The sequence below is a fragment of the Ixodes scapularis genome, unplaced genomic scaffold, assembly GCF_016920785.2.
Source record: "Ixodes scapularis isolate PalLabHiFi unplaced genomic scaffold, ASM1692078v2 PGA_scaffold9__187_contigs__length_104089568, whole genome shotgun sequence".
NCBI classification, from domain to species: domain Eukaryota; kingdom Metazoa; phylum Arthropoda; class Arachnida; order Ixodida; family Ixodidae; genus Ixodes; species Ixodes scapularis.
The window spans coordinates 17,927,922-17,946,917 of record NW_024609884.1 but is presented as its reverse complement, the minus strand read 5'-3'; the positions used below and the strand labels follow the sequence as shown (position 1 = coordinate 17,946,917).

Sequence of the window (18,996 nt, the reverse complement as noted above, 5' to 3'; positions counted from 1 at the left end):
CATATATTGCCCGGTCGCAGATTGGGAGCGCGGGGATCTGGTAGCATAGAGCATCAGAGCCATTTCTCGGGTAACCTGGACGTCAGCGCACAGCTTTTGCAGCGGCGAGGACCCGAAACACACATGTTCGCTCGGGAGAAGTATGTTTCGGCGTCTCGTCGCAGCGGGTCACCAGTCACGTGGCTCTCCTCTCATCCGTTGTCTGCCCAGGGGCGGATCCAAGGGGGGGGGGGGGGGGGGCGAGGGGGGCGGCCGCCCCTCCCCCCCCCCCCCCCCCAAAAAAAACAGAAAACGAAAAAAACGGAGTTTTGAATTCGCCCCTGTGTCTGCCGCTTCATGTTTTCCATTTCCGCGGCCGCTTCTCGTGGCGATCTGCCAGGCTTTGTCACTATACAGGAGGCCTTGCTTTAGCAAGTTTGCAATTGCACGTGCTCGTTCACAAGAACGGAGACACGGCGGCGGCCAGGTTCCCGCTTGCAATCGTGTATACACGTCGTTAACGTGTCTGTACGACGTCGGCAAGGTTAGTGTCGTTGCCGCAGGACTCCATCTCTGTCAAAACTACTTGTACAAGCGTGTGGATTCATCTAGCGTTTCCTTCTAGTGACAACACGTGCGATGAGACACAGGTCGAAACAACGTGCCCTATCACCGTTGCAGACCTGCAGCACACTGAAAAAATACACGAGCCTTGACGGCCTCTCACCAAAATCTTTTACTACGAGTAGACACTTGAGTCATTAGAGTCACGGGCAGGGTGAGAACGGCAGCGCGTCTGGTTCGAACCGTCAGTAGAGACAAGGGTAGCTACACACTCCGTGCGACGCGACCGACGCGCCGCCGCGCGACCGTTACCGAAGGTGGGCAGGGAGAACCCCAGCGAAACGAAACCATGCACGCCGCATACATTGGTACGCATTGAAGTCGGAGCGGTGCGGTTCCGCTGCACTGATGAACTGCTGCGTCGTCAAGTGCTCCAATAGTTATGCCTCGTGTCTCGTGGGGACAAAGCTTCATAGTTTTTCAACTGGCCGATGATTTGCGGGACAGCGACAACGACAGACCCGTGCCGTACGACGCCAGCAATTTGGTCTCCCGATCATGTCTGCTACGGTGTCGGTGCGGCCGAGTGGGCTAGCGCATTTGGAGCAAAAGCTCGCGCTTCAGAACCCAGGGATCCTGGGTTCAATCCCCACCCCTGCCCGTTTGCATCTGGATGCACATCGTACCGGTGGGCGGTCGTGTATCACTGCTGCATGGTACACGTTAAAGACACCCAGGCTAGCGGTTGTACTGCACTGGCTAAACTGCTCATCTAGAGCTGAGACACCAGACGTCCATTGAGGCTGACTAACTTCCGGCTGTATAAGCATACACACAACACAACTTTACTTTCATGTAGTGAACATAACTTTTATGTGACTGTGGGCTGAACAAAAACAAGGTACACATGGGCATGCGGCGCAACTATGACGATTACGCACGTAAACCGTCAGAAAGTGACCAATTAAGTAGCTTCCATGTCGAGTACAGCATGGAATACTACTTCGTTTTATTTACCAAAAAATCCTCAATTATCAAGGGTGGTGCTTATTTGAAAATTCAGTTTACCGGCATCTTGTAAAGAACAAACCTCAAAAGCAAGGCTATGCCAGTTTATCCTTTATAAGAAAATGTTCACTTGGGTAAGCGCAATTTCAGGCCAGTTCCGACCTGAGTACGAATAGATTAGAGTGAACCATCTCGATCACTCTTTTCTGCATGATTCGTCGCCTGCATCACGGTGCTGAGTATAAACAATGTTGGTTAGGAAAACAAACATTGTGGTTGACGCTTTCTTTTTCTATAAAAGTTAGACTGAAAGGGCTTGTCCTAGAACTTATGTGACACTGAAAATGTTATTGCAATTTGATTTTAGCTTAGTTGTGTCATCATCATCATATATATGTAAAGTGAAACGTATTTCGTAAACCATAGTTCATGATATATATGTGTGGCAACGAGGTGCCAATTTCATGATTTTATGCACTGTAAGTAATTTCTTAGTTCAAGGGTCCAGCCACGATTTAACTTTTAATACTGCGACGCACATTTGTACCAATCACGGGTATTTAGAAGACCTACCACACGTCGCGACATTTAGATTAAGGTCAAATATATGTTGTTGTGGTAAACAAAAGGATGTTGAGTCGTATGAACGCGACGTTTTTGTATGTTAATGTAGATTTTCTTTTACTGTTTTGTCGAAATTAAATAAAGGAATTTCATAATTTTGATACCTGGAAATAAAAGTGGATAGTACGAAAATAGAAAAAAAAACTATATAGTAATTGTTTTACGGCGTAAAAGGTGTTTTGCAAAACAACGCGGAAAATATATTCTCACTTTAGCGGTTCAGACCGGTTCGAACCGTTTTGAACCGTTATTTTCGCTTCCCGGAACTGAACCGGAACTGAACCGAAAACCGTGAACCCAAACCGGAACCGAACCGTTCAAAATTACGGTTCGACACTTTGCTGGGAATAACGCCTAAAAAACGAAGAACAAAAGATCAGTGGCACACAGGACAGGGCGTATACGGCCTGTCCTCTGTGCAACTTATATCTTTGCCCTTGTTTCTTCGGCGTAATTTACAGTATGAATCATCACCAGCTAGCCCAACTCCCAGTCTTAATGGAGTACAATGCCCACTCAACTCGCAGTCTTAATGGAGTACAATGCCCACTCGCGTCGTTTTTTCTTTACTGCACTAGGGTGCCTTCATGCACGCTTGGCTTAGGTTGATGATATCTAGACATTTTATTAAAACGTTTTTTTTTTGTTTTGTTTTTGTTTAGGAGCGTGTGATAGAGCGTCCCACTGCACGCGCTCTTAGCATTAACTGTTCTACGGTGGCATTTTGTTTTCGGCAATTTCTTTATATTTTCCTGTGAGCGCGCGCTGTCGGCATCGGGCACTGGAAAGGATGTCATCACCCTAAATAGAAGGGCATTGTGGCACCCTTCACTGTGCGAGCACACACGGAACCTCCTCTAAGGTCATCAGCGCATGCAACATCATTAGCTGGTGTTCGAAAAAAAAGGGGGCCACTTTTTTCCCTTCGGATTTTACGACAGCGATTAGTGTGTTTTCTTGTTTCTATTTTTTTTTTGTCTTGTTGTTTTTTTGTTTTTTTTTTAAGTTTTCTCGTGTGCGGCTACGCGAAAAAGTTCACCCAACGAGAGTGCGTAATTTTAACAGTGTACGGCGTCTTGTTTCAACTTCCCAATGTACACAGCTCGAACAATGGCCCCTGCTCGACATAATCACAATCAAGAGCGGCAGGGTACGCTGAAATGACTTGAAAGTTAAAGGGATAATGAGGACGATTTGGAAGTTTAGTTTAACGAATGAAATAGATATCATAGAAACATGACGACGATTTGGAAGTTTAGTTTAACGAATGAAATAGATATCATAGAAACATGAGGACGATTTGGAAGTTTAGTTTAACGAATGAAATAGATATCATAGAAACATGAGGACGATTTGGAAGTTTAGTTTGATGAATGAAATGAATATCATGTGTATTCCAGGTGATGTTGACGAAGTCTGGTGAAGAATCACGAACTCAACCCATGGGAAGTAAAGTAGCATTTGCTTCGATTCGATTTAATTTTATCACGAGGAGGTAACAGTCTGGCCGCTAGTGTCTACTAAAACGGGCAATATGAGCTAAACCAGCCACTTTTTAAAAGAAACTTTGGTTCAAACTTGACTTGTAACACGAAGCTTACATCCCACTCTGTGAACTCTTTGACAGTTTGAGAAATAATGGAGCTAGTGGGAACTCTGTGCTCAGAAATTATCCACATCATGTGTTCCAGCTCATGTTGTCCGGGGCTGTACCTCACTGGACGTTGAAAACAGTTAAGCACTCTGAAGCCCACCATTAGGAAAGGTTACAAACAAGGAGGAAACGGAAACACGCGATCGCTTCGTCGAGGTTCCAGGCAGCGCGTCGCTCGTTCGGACAGTCACGACCTTGGGGTCCAGTGACCGGCCGAACGAGTTACTGGATCCATCAGCGTGGCGTGGGTTTCGGAAGAAGAAAAAAAAGCCACTCCGCGCTGACGACAGAGAAAGCAGGCCGGAGGGGAGTGCTCTGCGAGCTCCCTCAGACACACGAATCAAGCAAAAACGCCCGACGCTTTGACGAAAAGGCAGGAAACGACCACACATAGATCGCACTCAACAATTTCTCGCAGCCGTGGGAAGCGAGCTTTTCTTTTTTCCTCCTTTTCGTTACTGGGAATGTCGGATATAACCATTTATCTTCAGGCTCCCCGCGAAATTCGACATTAATCGGCGACACGTGAGGAATACCATGAGCACGGCTCAGCGATTCACGCTTCCTATATCTACCTCGCTTTCTTTCTTACTTGTATTTCTTTTTTCTGGTGGCAAGGTTTTCTTGACTTACCTCGAAGAGTAATGCCGTAACGCTAGAGGGAAAAAAAGTAAACATTGAGTGCGTGACGCGTTGACCGTCGGCGAAGCAATATCACTCCTATGAAAGCCGCCGGTCTTATACGGTATTTGGCACATCGCCGCGGCCCTTATGCAATAATAGTATTACTTACAAAAAAAAAAAAAAAGAGTAGGCCAGGAATAAAAAAAGATGTGTGCCTGCAGCGCGCCTGCTTCCAAGGAGAGCACGAGCGAATGAGACGATCGATCTGACCCCAAGTTTCTTTCCCGAGTGCTCACACTGACCTTGTTTCGCCTTTACAAAACAAAACGTGTTACTATATATCACGAAAAGGTAAAACAGCGTAACCATTGACATTTTCACAGTGCTTGCGGGCTTGTGGGTGGTAAAACTGAGTGTGTGCTATTGTTTTTCCCCGAGGAAAAAAAAGTGCCATTTGGCGCAGCATATACCACAGTATTAGGGAGCTTTCGTAGATCGTTTTCGCCGTCCCGCAAGGCCCTCCGCAACCCGCTACGATAGCGGGAACTCCACAGTCAAGGCTATCGGCGCGCAGGCGCAGTAGCAACTTCTTCGTTGCGGAACGCTTAGCGGAGGGGGCAGCGCGGTCTACGAAAACTCCCTATTAGCCGGCCCGCACGCTAAACCGGTACCAGGACCGCCTGGCTGTCACAAAACATTGTTGCCTGTACGTTCAGCTCGCTGCGCTGGTGCTTCTGGTGACGCTGTCCTCGGCGTACTGCCAAGCTTGGCCCACGCCCCCGGTGGACTTCTGGGCAGCGTACCGGCGCTTTTACCCGGCCGACGGCAGTTCGTGGACGGCACAGTCCAGTCCGACCGCCGTGCTCTACCAGCCCACCAACCTCCGCTACCCGCCAGACAGGTCAGATCGGCCGACCGGCCGCTGCAATCTCAACTTAAAAAGAAAAAAAAACTTGGAAAAGTCGCTGGCATTGAAATTTGCCACGTTTTCGTCGTACCGCAGCGCCTCCTGTTGTATTCTTTCCCTACCTTCCTACCGCTATTGGCGACGTGCTCGATCCAAAGCGTGGCTGTGGTCGGCCTTCCACGATTGGCCGATTACTGACTGTGACGTCAGCAAACGTTTCATGAGGAACAGGAATAAGAGTAATGTAAGAACTTCAATTTTGATAGTACTGGCAATGTTGCTCTCAGAGCGGAATGATTTCAAACCTCCGCCATGCTCATTAAAAACACCATCTAACTTGATTTATCAAGGTAATGACGTCACGAGAGGAAACCATAGGAGGCGCCACCAAAACATCTCGTCGCTAATACAGATAGAAACTGGGTGCGAAAAGGGGGGGGGGGGGGGGGGGGGTCAGAACACTGATCTTTGGTTGGGTTGAAAAGGCAGCTAGCTTTCAGTCTACCCACGAATCATTCCAAGCAGAGCTCGGTGTTGTGGCGACCCCGCGCGTTCTCATCTCCTCCTCTCTCTCTGTCTTTATTCGTATAGTCACCGAAAGAATTAGAACGGCAGAGAGGTCCTCTGATAGTTTTCCCTCTTCCAGCTCCAGCTTCCTACCAAATACTTTACAAGGGGGAATACATTCCACTCCTCTCAAAAGCTTCGGCGCGGACAGGTTTTCTGGGCTTGGCGAGAGCCATCTATCGTCGGGGAGGTCTCGGCTATCGATGATATTGATGTTCTACATACCAAATTCATTGTTGTGGAAATGCGCGAGTCACGTGCCGCACGCCACTTCTAAGAATAACATGGTAGCTCAGTTGGTGCGCTAAATACTTTGCTGCGCAGTGCCGCCATAATCTTCCCATGGGTCGCACGTTCCACGTGCCTCGTGCATCGACGCACCTTGAGCTGCTTTTGAAACATGAAGGGGCTTTAGGTGGAATCGGAGACGACACCGCCGCGGCCGCCGCGAACATCCATGTGCACTTGCGCTTGGACTAACGCGGACCTCCACTCCGTCAGGGTTGGATTCGGCGCTGTAGGCGTTTTGTCTAATGCAAATGAGCAGAGTACAATGTATTCCCCCTAGTCATGTATTTGTTCCTACCGTCGATAGCACCTCGGCGCCTCACGAGCCTCGAGCGTGCACGCGCAGCCGAAGCACGGCGTAAGGCAACGAGCGCGAGAACGGCAGGGACTCTCTGCTGTTCTCATACTGTCAGTGTCATCGGAAGAAATATCGGCAGCCAGATACACACAACCCAGTGCGTCGCGCGCGCGACAGGGTCAACGGTTCGCGAGGTGTCGGAGCTACCTCTAGGGAGCTCCTGGGAAATCTTCGAAAAAACTTTGAAGGTAGGCGCCCGGCGTCTCATCAATCCTTGCGAGCGGCGCACGCACCTTCGTAAGTTGAGATACGTGAAGTTTGAGACGAGAACACGTGCTCTTCATCGACCCTGCTGGAGCTTTGGGATGGTAAGCTGCTTTTCGTTCATGTTAGTCTTCGTTGTATACATACTTGAGATAGGGCTATCAAACTTGCCTGTCTATCCCGTTCACCAACGTGTAAAGAAAATATACATAAGAACTAGGCTGGACATTTATGAATTAACGCACTAAGTAATTAATCGATGAATCAATGGCGATTATTTTTAACCGGTTAATCGGTTAAATTTTGACAAAACAAAACAAAAAAGTTTTCGCTTTCATTACGCAGACGTGAACGAGTAAACCTGTACGAAGGAAAACGTTAGGTGACATTTTGACCTAAAGTAAACTCTAGGGGTCCAGATTTCTAACTCTAAACAAGTGGAGAAGGTTATACGTGTCACGGGCGCGGGTGTTCGTTTAGCGCGGCACAGTCTATTGTGAACAATCAAAGGAGTTCGCTGTTGCCGGGGAATATCAACGAAACCCTTTGTCACTGCGGCTGAAGTAATAATTTGCGAGTGTGGGTGTACGTTGGCTGTTCTCAACTACACAATAAAGATGACCTAAAATCCTAAAGTTTTCATTGCCCCGTTTACAAGGAATTCAGCAATGGCAGCAACAAAAAAAATACTGTTGACTTTTAAAAAAAAAAAACGATTATGACTAGGAATGACCAAAGCCGACTAATCAATTAATTAATGAATTAAGCGACGTCGATTAATTGGCTTAACATTTTTAATCGACGCCCAGTCCTAATAATAACACATCAATTATATTAGGTTCTCATCAGCAAAAAGAAATCCAGGTTCTGCTTTTCTTAAAACACAAATCGATGCGAAACATTGATAAAGGGAGGTCAGTCTATATTCAGGTACTCGCTTCAAAACTTACAAAAACTAACCTATCACCACGAATTTCGATCAACACACCAATAATGAGGGGTCAAGAACAAACTGCTCATTTCAAGAACCAAAATGGCGGCCATACGGGGAGCTTGGCGTTGCTTTCCCGGGATCCAATGACTTTAATGTCAGGGTGTATAGAAATAAGCAAACGACGAAGTTTAAACGTCGTGTGTCGTGGCTTAGGCTCCAGACACGCGCACGATACAACGTCCGGCTGGTCATATATAAGCTTCAGAATGACCGAATCCGACCAGGCGCCGGTCAATGACGGCGTCAGGCGAACACACGCAATGTCATGAATGACCGGCTCCTGGACGAATTCTGCAGCCTTTTCTATGCTCGTCGTACGAGCCATGGGACGTTTTGTTGTCTCCATTTCTGGTGCTATACTTCAAGCCCACCTCTCTCAATGTTTCTTCCTCGCCGGGATAAAAACCAAAAGAAATATATGTCGTAGTGGGACTCTTTTTTCTCAGTGGCATTTGTTCAAGTTCAATATATGCAGCGCGCAATACGCAAACCACTAAAAACAACCATGCTGAGAAGATCATAGCAACAAAATCAGTGATTAAACCTTCGAGTGAATGGCTCTTATGTTTCCCTAGTCTCAACTTTTATTGCAGTGACGTGTGAGGGGTCAGAGCTGAAGCTAGTGAGGTAGCGGTTGTTGCCGCTGCGGCGGGCCACAAGGTACGCAGCAGTGAATAATGGCCGCATTTATGTGCAGTATGGAATGCCAGTAGAGACTTATAGTTTCATTTAATATTATTTATTTACCATCAAGGCATGTATAACTAACTACAAAGGGGCAGTGGGGAAACACTGATTAGCAAGGAAGTACATCGGGGAAAACAAAAACAGAAACAGAAAAATTTATATGAACAGTTTAACTAACGCTTTCACAAAAAGGTCACAGTCGTCAATCAAGCACATTGCAACTTCTCCAGAAGCGAACTAACAAATACGTTATTGAACACATCAACACGATCCACACCAGAAATGGTGTGCCGTAATCGGCATTCAGCCAGAGAAGAGTTGTATTATTTCCTTTAATGACACTCCAAAACTGCTGTGGGTTATGTTTTATCATGTTCAGTAAATTTCAGTTGAAAAAAAAAAAGTGAGCTTGCTTTCAATACTAGTCGTTTTATAGGAATCGGCAGCAGCGTAATAAGCAATACACCATCAATCTGTCAAATCCTTTTGCGCAACACCAAATACACGTTGCTGTTTTTGTTTTTTTTTGTTGTTGTTTTTTCTGTAATTTGTTTAGAGTTTTATTGTATCACGGGGCATTTGAGTTGAAACTTACCTTTTTGAGGGAACCATACAAGTTCAAGACCACTTCGAAATTTTATTTTAGGCATGTTAAAATTACCATTACCAGAGCGCTCGATGAAGTTGGGTAGCCAATTAATAAAGAAAGCGCACAAAACTCTTTATAACTGCCTAAGAATCAGCTTTCCCGTAGTCACTTATGTATTTAATAGTACCGTATCTACTCGAGTAATAGCCGCACTATTTATGCACAAGGCCCTTGCGTCTACTTTCCCACAGAACACATATAGAGCCAATCATTGCGTTGCGCATAAATAACATAGCGAATAACCCGATCGAGAGAACGATTGTCCATACAAATGCAATCTTCACAGATGGAATCTCCGCACGAAGACGTTACCTCTGTCCTGTAAACTGCTGGAGTCATGTTGTCGATCGCGGTGATTGGCAATCTGCGTGCTCCGCGGAAAAGTGAACCTTCAGGTTTTCTTCATAAACAGTGCGGTTATTACTCGAGTAGATACGATATTCGCTGCCGAAGCCGATGGTACGCTTAAATTAAAATACAACAGGTAGTGATCACTAGGATCATCTTGATTTAATATGGGCGATGCTAAACTGGGACTGGTTGTTAGGACAAGGTGTAGTAGATTTGCTAATGAGGATGAAACGCGAGTAAGTTGGCTCACAAGTTGCAAAAAACTAAAACAATTGTGGTCTACTCTTTTTCTTTTTTTTTTTATATTACGCGTGCAACGAGTCGTTGAGGACTTTTGGTGTAATCTAGTAATCTTTGTGTTGGGCCCTGAGTGAGCTTGTCACTGAGGTAATAAAAAAGTATACTCAAGTAGCCAATCAGCATTAAAAGCAGGTTGACCGTTTCGTGTTTGTAAAAATACAATTCTTCTTAGCTTTTCCTAACTAGCCCAGGCAAAGGTGTCTCAGGCTGTTCTGCAGGCACTTAATTTTTCTCCTTATCGTCTGCACTGGAGCCCCCCCCCCCCCCCCCCCTTCTTTTTTCCACCCCTAATCTGAAGCATCAAATGTTGTATAAAACCTTTTGCTTAAATTCACGCTTTGCGCGTCTTGCAAGCACCGACAATCATTGTTGGGCAAACGCCCAAAACACGTGCCTTGAGCGAGTGCCACGCCACTATTCGCTTCCACGGGTCCCTCATTCTAAAGCTCATATCAGTGCTAGGCCGCCACGTACTTCAGCACATTTGACGCGACTTGCAAGACAGACACAAACATATCGAGAGGCTTTATTTAATACTGGTGATCTATACTGGCTTTAACTTTGAGCGTGAGAGCAGCACAACTGGAACCAGCATTTAGAATTAACGGTTAACAAAGCGAGGGGCACTTTGTTTGCGTGTCGTAGGAAATTAAAATATGCTGATTTTGACACTAAACTTATTGCTTATAAAAGTTTTATTAGGCCTGTGCTCGAATATGCTAGTTCAGTATGGTGCCCTTTCACACTAAACGGTATTAACAAGCTTGAAAGTATCCAAAAGTTAGCTGCTCGGTTTATTTTTAATGATTATCGTAGAGAAACATCGTCCACCGAATTAGTTATTAGAGCGAAGCTTCAACCGTTGCAAATGAGAGCGAAAATTGATAGATTAAGATTGTTGATCAATATTCTTAATGGCACTCTTCATGTTCAAAGCTCTAACTATATACAACCATTATCGACCGGGTCCTCACGTCTAAACCACACAAGAGCGTTAAAACAATACAGGTTCAAAAACGACTGTTTTAGATATTCTTTCTTCCCTCGGGCAATTCAAGAATGGAACGAGCTACCAAATGATGTCGTCGTTAACACAACTGTTGCTAATTTTGTCTCTGCTCTTGAATTCATACTTAAAGGGAAGCTACGGAGCTTCTTGAAAAAAATGAGTTAGAAGTGAATTCTAGTGTATTTTTACCTCGTGAACCCGAATACCAAAACCATTTGCCGCGCAAGTATTTTTAAACGCGAGAAAAACGCGAAAGATGGTCGCTGTCCGTGACGTCATCGACGGATCTTTTGGCTTGCCAAGGCTAGGGAGGCGGGGCTTCAGCCCTATTTTCAAACTGCTCTTATGGCTCTCCGGCGCGTCGCATTGAAATATAATTGTGATATATGTTATTCTAAAGGCCAAATGAACGCAATTCAAGCGTTTTTTCTCAAATGTAGAAGTGCCCCATCTTCCCTTTAATTGAGTTTTCATTTATAAATCTGCATCTTGTATACATGTTTTGTACCCACTCCTACCATGGCTCCTTGACTGGAGCCAGTAGTATTCCTAAATAAATAAATAAATAAAAATAAATAAATAAAAATAAATATACTCGAGAGAGCTCCCGGCATTCGGCGTTTCTGCCAAGTACGCGCGCTAGTGCAAGTATCACTCAGGGCAACATGTTCGTCCATGCAGCTTCGGCTTCGAAATTGAAACAAACGGCAGTGGCGGGCACTTAGTCACATCCGTCCACAGCACCTTCCTGTTCATACCTGTTTAGCAACATCATAGTCTCTTCCTTGTTGATTAAACTGCCCTTTATGGCGGTAAGCAAGACAGTTGAAAGGTATAAAATGCCGCTTGCTCGAGCGTGCCTTTGGGTAAGGCAAATAAGAAACCAGCAAGCGCTTAAAAGAGTTCAAAGCAGAATGCCGCCTCAAAAAAGGTAAAGAAAAGAAAAGATGCCCCTCAAGTTCAGGGTCTTCAGCAGACAACCGAGCAAGCTTTACAGTTCAGCATGAGCGTTTTTGTCGCTTAGCAAAGCGAGCCATGCACGCGGCATGCATGGACACGAGCTCTGACACTATGTTCGGAGACAATTTTCTGTGCCATTTCCAAAAAGAAGATAGGTGCGCGTACCCAGCTCTATACTTCGTTTCACAATTGGGGTTGTGTGGAGATTTAGACAGCGTGTAGTTGGTCAGCCATTTCAAAGTTGCGACGAGTCACTCGCTGTAGATGAGAAATTTAGTCAGTGCAGTACAACCGCTAGCCTGAGGGTGGGGGGTCTTTGACGTGCACCACGCAGTAGTGGTACACGACTGCACGCCGGTACGATGCTCATCCAGATCGAAACGGGCAGGGGTGGGGATATATACTTAGTATGCAACGCTGCCAAAGCTACTGGCGCGAGCTCAATTGTGCATGCAGACGACAAAAATAAAAATAAATAAGAACTGCGTAACTTTTTCTGCTCACGAATATCTGCGAAGATGCTTGTTCTGCGTTCAAAACATCACCCGCACGCTTGAGATCTTTAAAAATAGGGAGAAGCCGGAAAATAGGTGCCCGATAAAAGCTGCCCTACATAAGGAATAATAAAACTACACACCTTTCATAGCCCACGTACTTTATTTTTTTACGTTTCGAATGTTTTTTTAACCGCTCGTAAAGGTCCACGACGGGGTCATTTTTATATAGTGATAGGACGGGCATATTAGCAATATAAAAGCACCATCAGAATGCTGGCGAACCTTGAACACACTCTACATTCCTCTCAATTGTTGTTTTGCTTAAAATCGTCGCTCGTTTTGACATACCTGCCATGGAACAGAGGTTTGGACCTGAAATATAGTGAAGTTTAACATCGTTCGGTGGTAAAGAGAAATGCTGTAACTTAAGCAATTACACACCTTTACAATATTAATGAAGGTACTACTATTCGGCACAACCAAAATATCAGAAGTTATCCATGTTATTTTCCGCGGAAGAAACAAAATGTACGCGCGAAATTTTCTCATATATAGGAATGCACAGGAGCACCGCAAAAGTAGACTGGTTGATGTATGCTTCAATTTGCTTAACGGAAGTCGCATAAACACTAGCGCCAGTTGAACCTCTAGCGCACATTATAATCACTAGGGATGTCGCGAACCTGTCCAGGTTCGAGTCCGACCAAGTTTGACCTTTTTCAACTTTCAAAGTTATGTTCGACGAAGGTTCGACTGAAGTTGTACTTTTGTGTGCATGCGCTAAAATTTAAAAAGCTAGTTGACTCCACCTAGCAGAAGAAAAGTGCAATATTTGTTTAGTGTATTGGCATCACTGGTTTACATTACTAACTAACAAAAGCATTAGAAGCGCATATGTCAGCAATTATATTGTGTAAACACTGGTAACCATTTAATAAAATATACAATAAACTGCTTTCTAAATTATGTGTTTCCCGATATTCAAAATATTCACGTAGAAGCCGGGCAACACTGCACATAAGTCGAACTTCTTCGAACTTTAGTGAAAGGCCGAAGGTCGGCGAGCCAGTCAAACCTTGAGGATCGACGTCAAAATCGAGGTTCGACAAAAGTTCGCGACACCCTTAATAATAACTATGTGATTCGTGCTGACAGGCGATAACTACAGCGTTCAAAGTTTGTTCCTTAAATCTAGAGGACGACCAACTACGAGTTATTACTACTATACTCCGTTCACTCTTAAGCTGAGACCACAGCCAAAGCTACAAGCGTGAGCTAGCCCGAGCTCCTGGCTTTGAGACATGTATTTTTAATGCCAGCGCTCGTTCTGCGAAAGAACGTTTCAAAGAAGCGACCTCGTGCTCTCGGGCTCGTGGCATTGACTGCAGTCTCAGTTTAACGGTGAACGGGGTAAATTATTTGTTTCTCAACATATTTGTGGCATCCCTTACAAAAAATTAATAAAACAGCCTGAAGGGACCAAGTAGCAGGTAGGCAGCAATACTAACAAAAATAGCAACAATGATACATATATGAAAACTAGCAACACCAAGATAAAATTAGCACAATGGGTATCACTTTTGCCACAGCTTTTCATGACAAGCGGGAAAATACAGCGCAAAATAAACAAGGGACAAGGACGAGAAGTAAACAGACACAACGCTGACTGACAACTAAAGTTTTTTCTGCATGTAACAAAAAAATAAGAATAAAAGAAGCGGAAAAGGAAAGGAAAGAATCAACCAGATAAGACGCGTCTAAACAGGCAAACAAAACTTTAAACAAATTTGCCGCATAAACGTGTTTTGACGGATCTTATCCGATTCATCCTTTCTTTCTTACCTTTTACGCTTCTTTTATTTTTATTTTTTTATTTTTTGTTACGTGCAGAAATAAACTTAAGTTGTCAGTCACCGCTTTGTCTGTTAACTTCTCGCTCTTGTCCCTCGTTTATTTTGTGATGTATTTTCCCCCCGTTCGATATGCACTAACAAGCCCAACTACAAGCCTTGCTGTTTTTTTCTCCTAATGACAACAAAGAGTGACTTTTTTAACTTAATAATTTTTATTTTATTTTCAGGAACTATTGCACTGCGAAGCATTATAAAAGGAGAGTGGGTTCTAGAATCACATTATTGCATCAAAAATAGAATTTCCACGAATATATACAAACAATGCATCAAAATCACAAACAGCACTTTTTATCAAAATACTGCAACAGCTACGAAAGTATGCTCACAGTGTATCTATAAATCTTACAAACGATTCAATATCACTTTACACCCCTATGTGGTTCTTGCAAGAAACGGGAACTCCATAAAGTTCGTCGAATATTTCATTTCACTTGCTTTCTTTTTTTTCATTTTCCATTTTCTTTTTCTTTTTGTTGCTGTTTTTAATTTTATTTGATATGTATCTGTTAACTTCAAGTAAATTGTGATATAATGAATAAATAACTTTCCGCCTTGTGTACACTTTATTATCAAGCGATTATAATGCAGATTTATACCTTTCAACTCTGTGAAAGCTGCTTCTCGAGAACTTTTATTTGTGATAAACCTTATTGGGCACGATTTTGTATGCTCTCTATCTTAACTGGGGTAGTTTTGTTGCGGGTCCTGTGCGAATTTCCGTAAAAATTCTATCTCTCAAAATCAGATATTTGTGGGTGAGCTTTTATCCGCATCCAACGCTACTGCCGCAAGCTCCTTTAGCAATCAGCCTTGTGTTTTTTGTTTTTTCCGGTAAGTTCATCATTTGTGAGAATTTTTTTCCCCTGCGATTTACTTGTGCAGTTTAATTCGCTGTGAGAAATTCGCTAAGGCGCCTCAGCAATCTTCGTAGTTAGATTCGTCTTGACTGCTGCACGCGCTCTTCACAACTTCGTTTTCCCATTGCCAGGAGCTTGACATAAACCGCGTTTCGTGCCTACTTTCAACAGCAGACGTTGAAGAATTCTCACCCTAAGTGACTCAAATTCACGCGTGGGGAGTGTTGGTAAAACTGATAAGCTACGCATCCGCTGTGAACAAAAAAATGTTTCTGTAACCCCGAACAAAGCAATAAATGCCATGCGGTTTTTCAAGATGTATCAACAATAACTACCGGCTCCGGGAATGAATTCGAGGTGGTCTGTTTCAATCTCGCTCTCGAAAGCTTATCGCACCTGGGGCGCCCCGTCCGGGATTTCGACCGCTGCGACCGCCGTTCCGCTGGGCGCAGCGGAACGCCGGCCGCAGCGGTCGGCGTTACAGGCGGCTTCTCAACTCCTGTGTCCCATGTGAGTCAAAGTTTATTCTAAAAAAAAAAAATCAGGCTGTGTTCCCTTTCCCCAAAAGTTTGGTCTAAGTTCCCTCAGGCGCAATCCGCTGACGAAAACCCTAGCAATCTCGTTTCTAAGAATACATGTTCAGGTTGGATGTCTCAAGCCGCTTTGTTGTGCTCCCCGGCCAGCTTACTGCCTGCTGTTAGTGTTTAAACTGACAGCAGAGTGAATGCTAGATTTCTTTTTTCTGTTTTGTTCCAGTGAACTGCTGCCATCGCACCCCTCATGTTTTTGCCCTACACATCCGCTAGTGCGAAGTCAAGTGACAGAAGCCACGTAGCTGGTTGGTGCAGCCAGTATTCAGCGTTCACAGCACTGTCAAGAATGAGCAGGGTCGAGGCCTCATTAGGGCTTCCTCTCTGTTTGCAAGATGAGCGTGTGTAGTCAGGAACATTGACAAGCAAAACACGGTTCCGTGCAAAACAAAATATTGTTTTTTTCTGTTTTTTTTTTTTTTTTTTTTTGGGGGGGGGGGGGGGGGGGACAAGGCGCGGAGGGGTGGGGAGGGGAAGAAGGAGGGTGGGGAAAGGTGGAAGGGAACCGGACATATGCACCGCAGTCGTACTCGACACGAACCCCACGCGACGGTTTTATGGTTCATTAGTTTTCTGCTCTTTTGTACGTTCGAAGCAATCCGTTGGTTTTCCAAGAAGTCGAAGCCTGTTGTCTTCATATAGAAAGTCGAATCCTCCCAGTCTGGCAGACCGTACGAAAGAGTTCAGAAACAGGCTCTGGCTATGCTGACGTGCTTTCCCTGAATTCCTTTCTCTCACCAGCATTCTCCTCGCAAGCGAATCCCCGTCTTGTGTTACCATGCTAAAAGCGCGAAGACCGTTGCATCGCCCTTCTTGCACTCTATTTCTCCCTTTGATGGGACGGAAGAATTGTAACGAGTAATTTCAGCAGTTCGTTACTGAAAAACTCATGAGATTACATTAGAATTACATTTTTAAAGAAGTAACGGATTAATTACTATATTACGAGAAAAGTAATTAATTGTAATCCTGTTACTTGTAAAGGATTACTTCCAAGTCTGCTTACGTGTGGGAATGCTAAAGCATAGCCAGATGGCTGCGACGCGACGTGTGCAATGACGCACGACGCACTAGGCACACCTTCAGTCAGCCCGAACCGTTGAGCTGCCATGGAGTCGGCGAAGTGTGCTCGTCTGGCACCGCCGGAGGCACATGTTCGATTCCCGCCCAGACCGAAGTGCACCAAATTTTATTTTCAGAGCCATTAATTTACTTCGTTTACAGGAACCACCCTGAAAACTTTGACGTCAATCCGAGCATTTTTTTACGTGTTTCTACTCTTTGCGCCGTCGGCCATTTTCGGTACCATCGCTCGGTCACGCCGCCTACGGCGACGCCGGATTTTCGCGTAATGGGGCATATAATGCTTTCGCATTAAAGAGGATAAGGGGTCATGTTCCCACCTACGGCTGAACAATACAAGAGTAGGATAAAATGCTCAACGTGCTCATTTCTCATATTTTTTTTAGCCCAGAAGTGTTAGGTGGCGTTGCTTCCAGCACACCGATTATGCTGCGCTTTAGAGGGACCACCCTCGCCCGTGTGATCGTCACACCTTCCCTTCTAGCCCACGATATTGGCCTAGCTCTAAGGAGCAGTATGCGTGTCTCAGTCAACAAGCTCAAAGCACTCAGAGACGCCGCTGGCATAAGCAGGCTTTGATTGCGCGCGCTGTACGAGTCCCACACTTCATTTACACTCCTTTCCGACTGGAGGGAAAAGTGAAAGCGCGAGTCCGGCATGCCTCCTCAGCGGTGCTCCCGCTGCCCGTGCACACGCGCTCATCAGACGCAGCTTGCAAACTACTTCAGAAGCGCGAAAAGCTTGGGGTGGAGAGAACATGCGGGCGAGACAGGCGAGATTCGGTGGGCTGAACGGAGCAAACCGGAATTGCTGTCGACGTGAGAGTGCCTTCGGAGTGAAAGAATAGACAGGCTTTCACTGTCACCACCCTCATTCATAATGTCAGCATTGAAAAGGTAACAGCGGTGTGGATACGGCAGCCTGAGGCAAAAGGGGTGGAGGAGGCGAGAGAGCGAGAGGGAGAGCGCGGCCGAGAACGGCAGCTTTGTTCGAATTCGTAAATGTCTACTTAGTTCAATATCCTCCGGAATTTAATATCCTGTTGCAACCTAAAGCTTCAATGCGTAGAAACTTGCGATAAGATTAAGAAAAAGCTCGCTGCAAAGACAATGGGACGGCTGGGCGGAATTAGTAGTCTCGCAGCACCGAGCGAACCTTTGCTTCCAACTCCGCTCGAAGTTTTCAACTGCTGCGCAGTCGAGGCATGTTCTCTCGAGGCAAAAAAAGCCTGTGTTCAAAATCTTTGTTCGCAGCTGCAAAAAACGTTTGTCCAATGCAAGCACCCATCTAACGCAATAAAACCCGTCTCTAAATTTTATTCCACTTTAATATCAAATAAAGTATAACTGTAATGTTTTCCGGTCTAGCAAAACCAAGTAGCCTACTTTGTATTTTGTTTAGAACTGCTTGGTTTTGTCTCAGAAATGCGTCGCTTTTGTCGGGCGATACAGAACGCTGGGGCCTCTTGTGGAGAAACTTCATAAATACATATTGACAACGTTACGCCCAGCTCAATATTCCAACTACCGTCTCTTGTTTCGTCCAACATCCCATCTACTATTTAGATAAACAAAAAATTCGGAACAACAAACGCACATAAATGCACCTGGGAACAAAAACGAAAAACACTACAAAAAGTTTTAAGGTTATGGATCAAGTTATTTTACGGTAGTCAGTCAAGGATAAAAATAGATTTTAGTGTAACCCTCTGTTGCCTAAAGGTTCTCTCCAGCCTATTACTTTTTGGGCGCCTGTTGCGATCGTGGGAATACGACAGAACAAGTAGCCGTCGTGATAAAAATATAAAAATATCCAATAGATCTTTTTATTATTTCGTCTTATTCAGAAAATATTAAAACAATTAGGGAACGATGAGAGCTCTATGTGAAAATTAGAAAGACATATTTTATATCGATAACGCGGAGAGGTAATTTATCGTTTCACGAAACTTGGCGTCACTGACAGAAGCGTTAGCGATCAACTTATGTTAATCTGTCCATCACATAATATTCAAATTCCGGTGGGGGATCAAATTTAGGTTATTTTGATGCATTTTCCTTATTAGCTAAACTTAAGACCCCAAAAAAGTCAATTTCGTGTCTGTTATCTTTAGCGTAATATTTCTTACTTTTTTTTTTTTTTTGGTCTGGTGTCTAAAAAATACTTTCTGTCGAAAGCATCTGCCAGATATTTACTTATTTTTTTAATAAAAATCTTTTACAGTTAATCTTTTTCTGACATGAGAGAACTTCAAACAAGAGCCAAAGAAGATGCCAACCTGGCATGAATAATCAAAGTTCAATCACTCATTATCAGGGGCGCTGTTGAG

The 18,996-nt window shown here is 44.6% G+C and overlaps 1 protein-coding gene across 1 annotated transcript in view; it reads left to right on the top strand.

Annotated features, from left to right (window-relative positions):
- LOC8038665 overlaps positions 1 to 18,996 on the top strand; it is a 33,011-nt gene that overhangs the window by 3,182 nt on the left and 10,833 nt on the right. Inside the window, exon 2 of the mRNA XM_029993241.4 lies at positions 5,170 to 5,354. Coding sequence (XP_029849101.3) covers positions 5,170 to 5,354 — 185 coding nt within the window. The remainder of the gene's footprint in view (positions 1 to 5,169; positions 5,355 to 18,996) is intronic.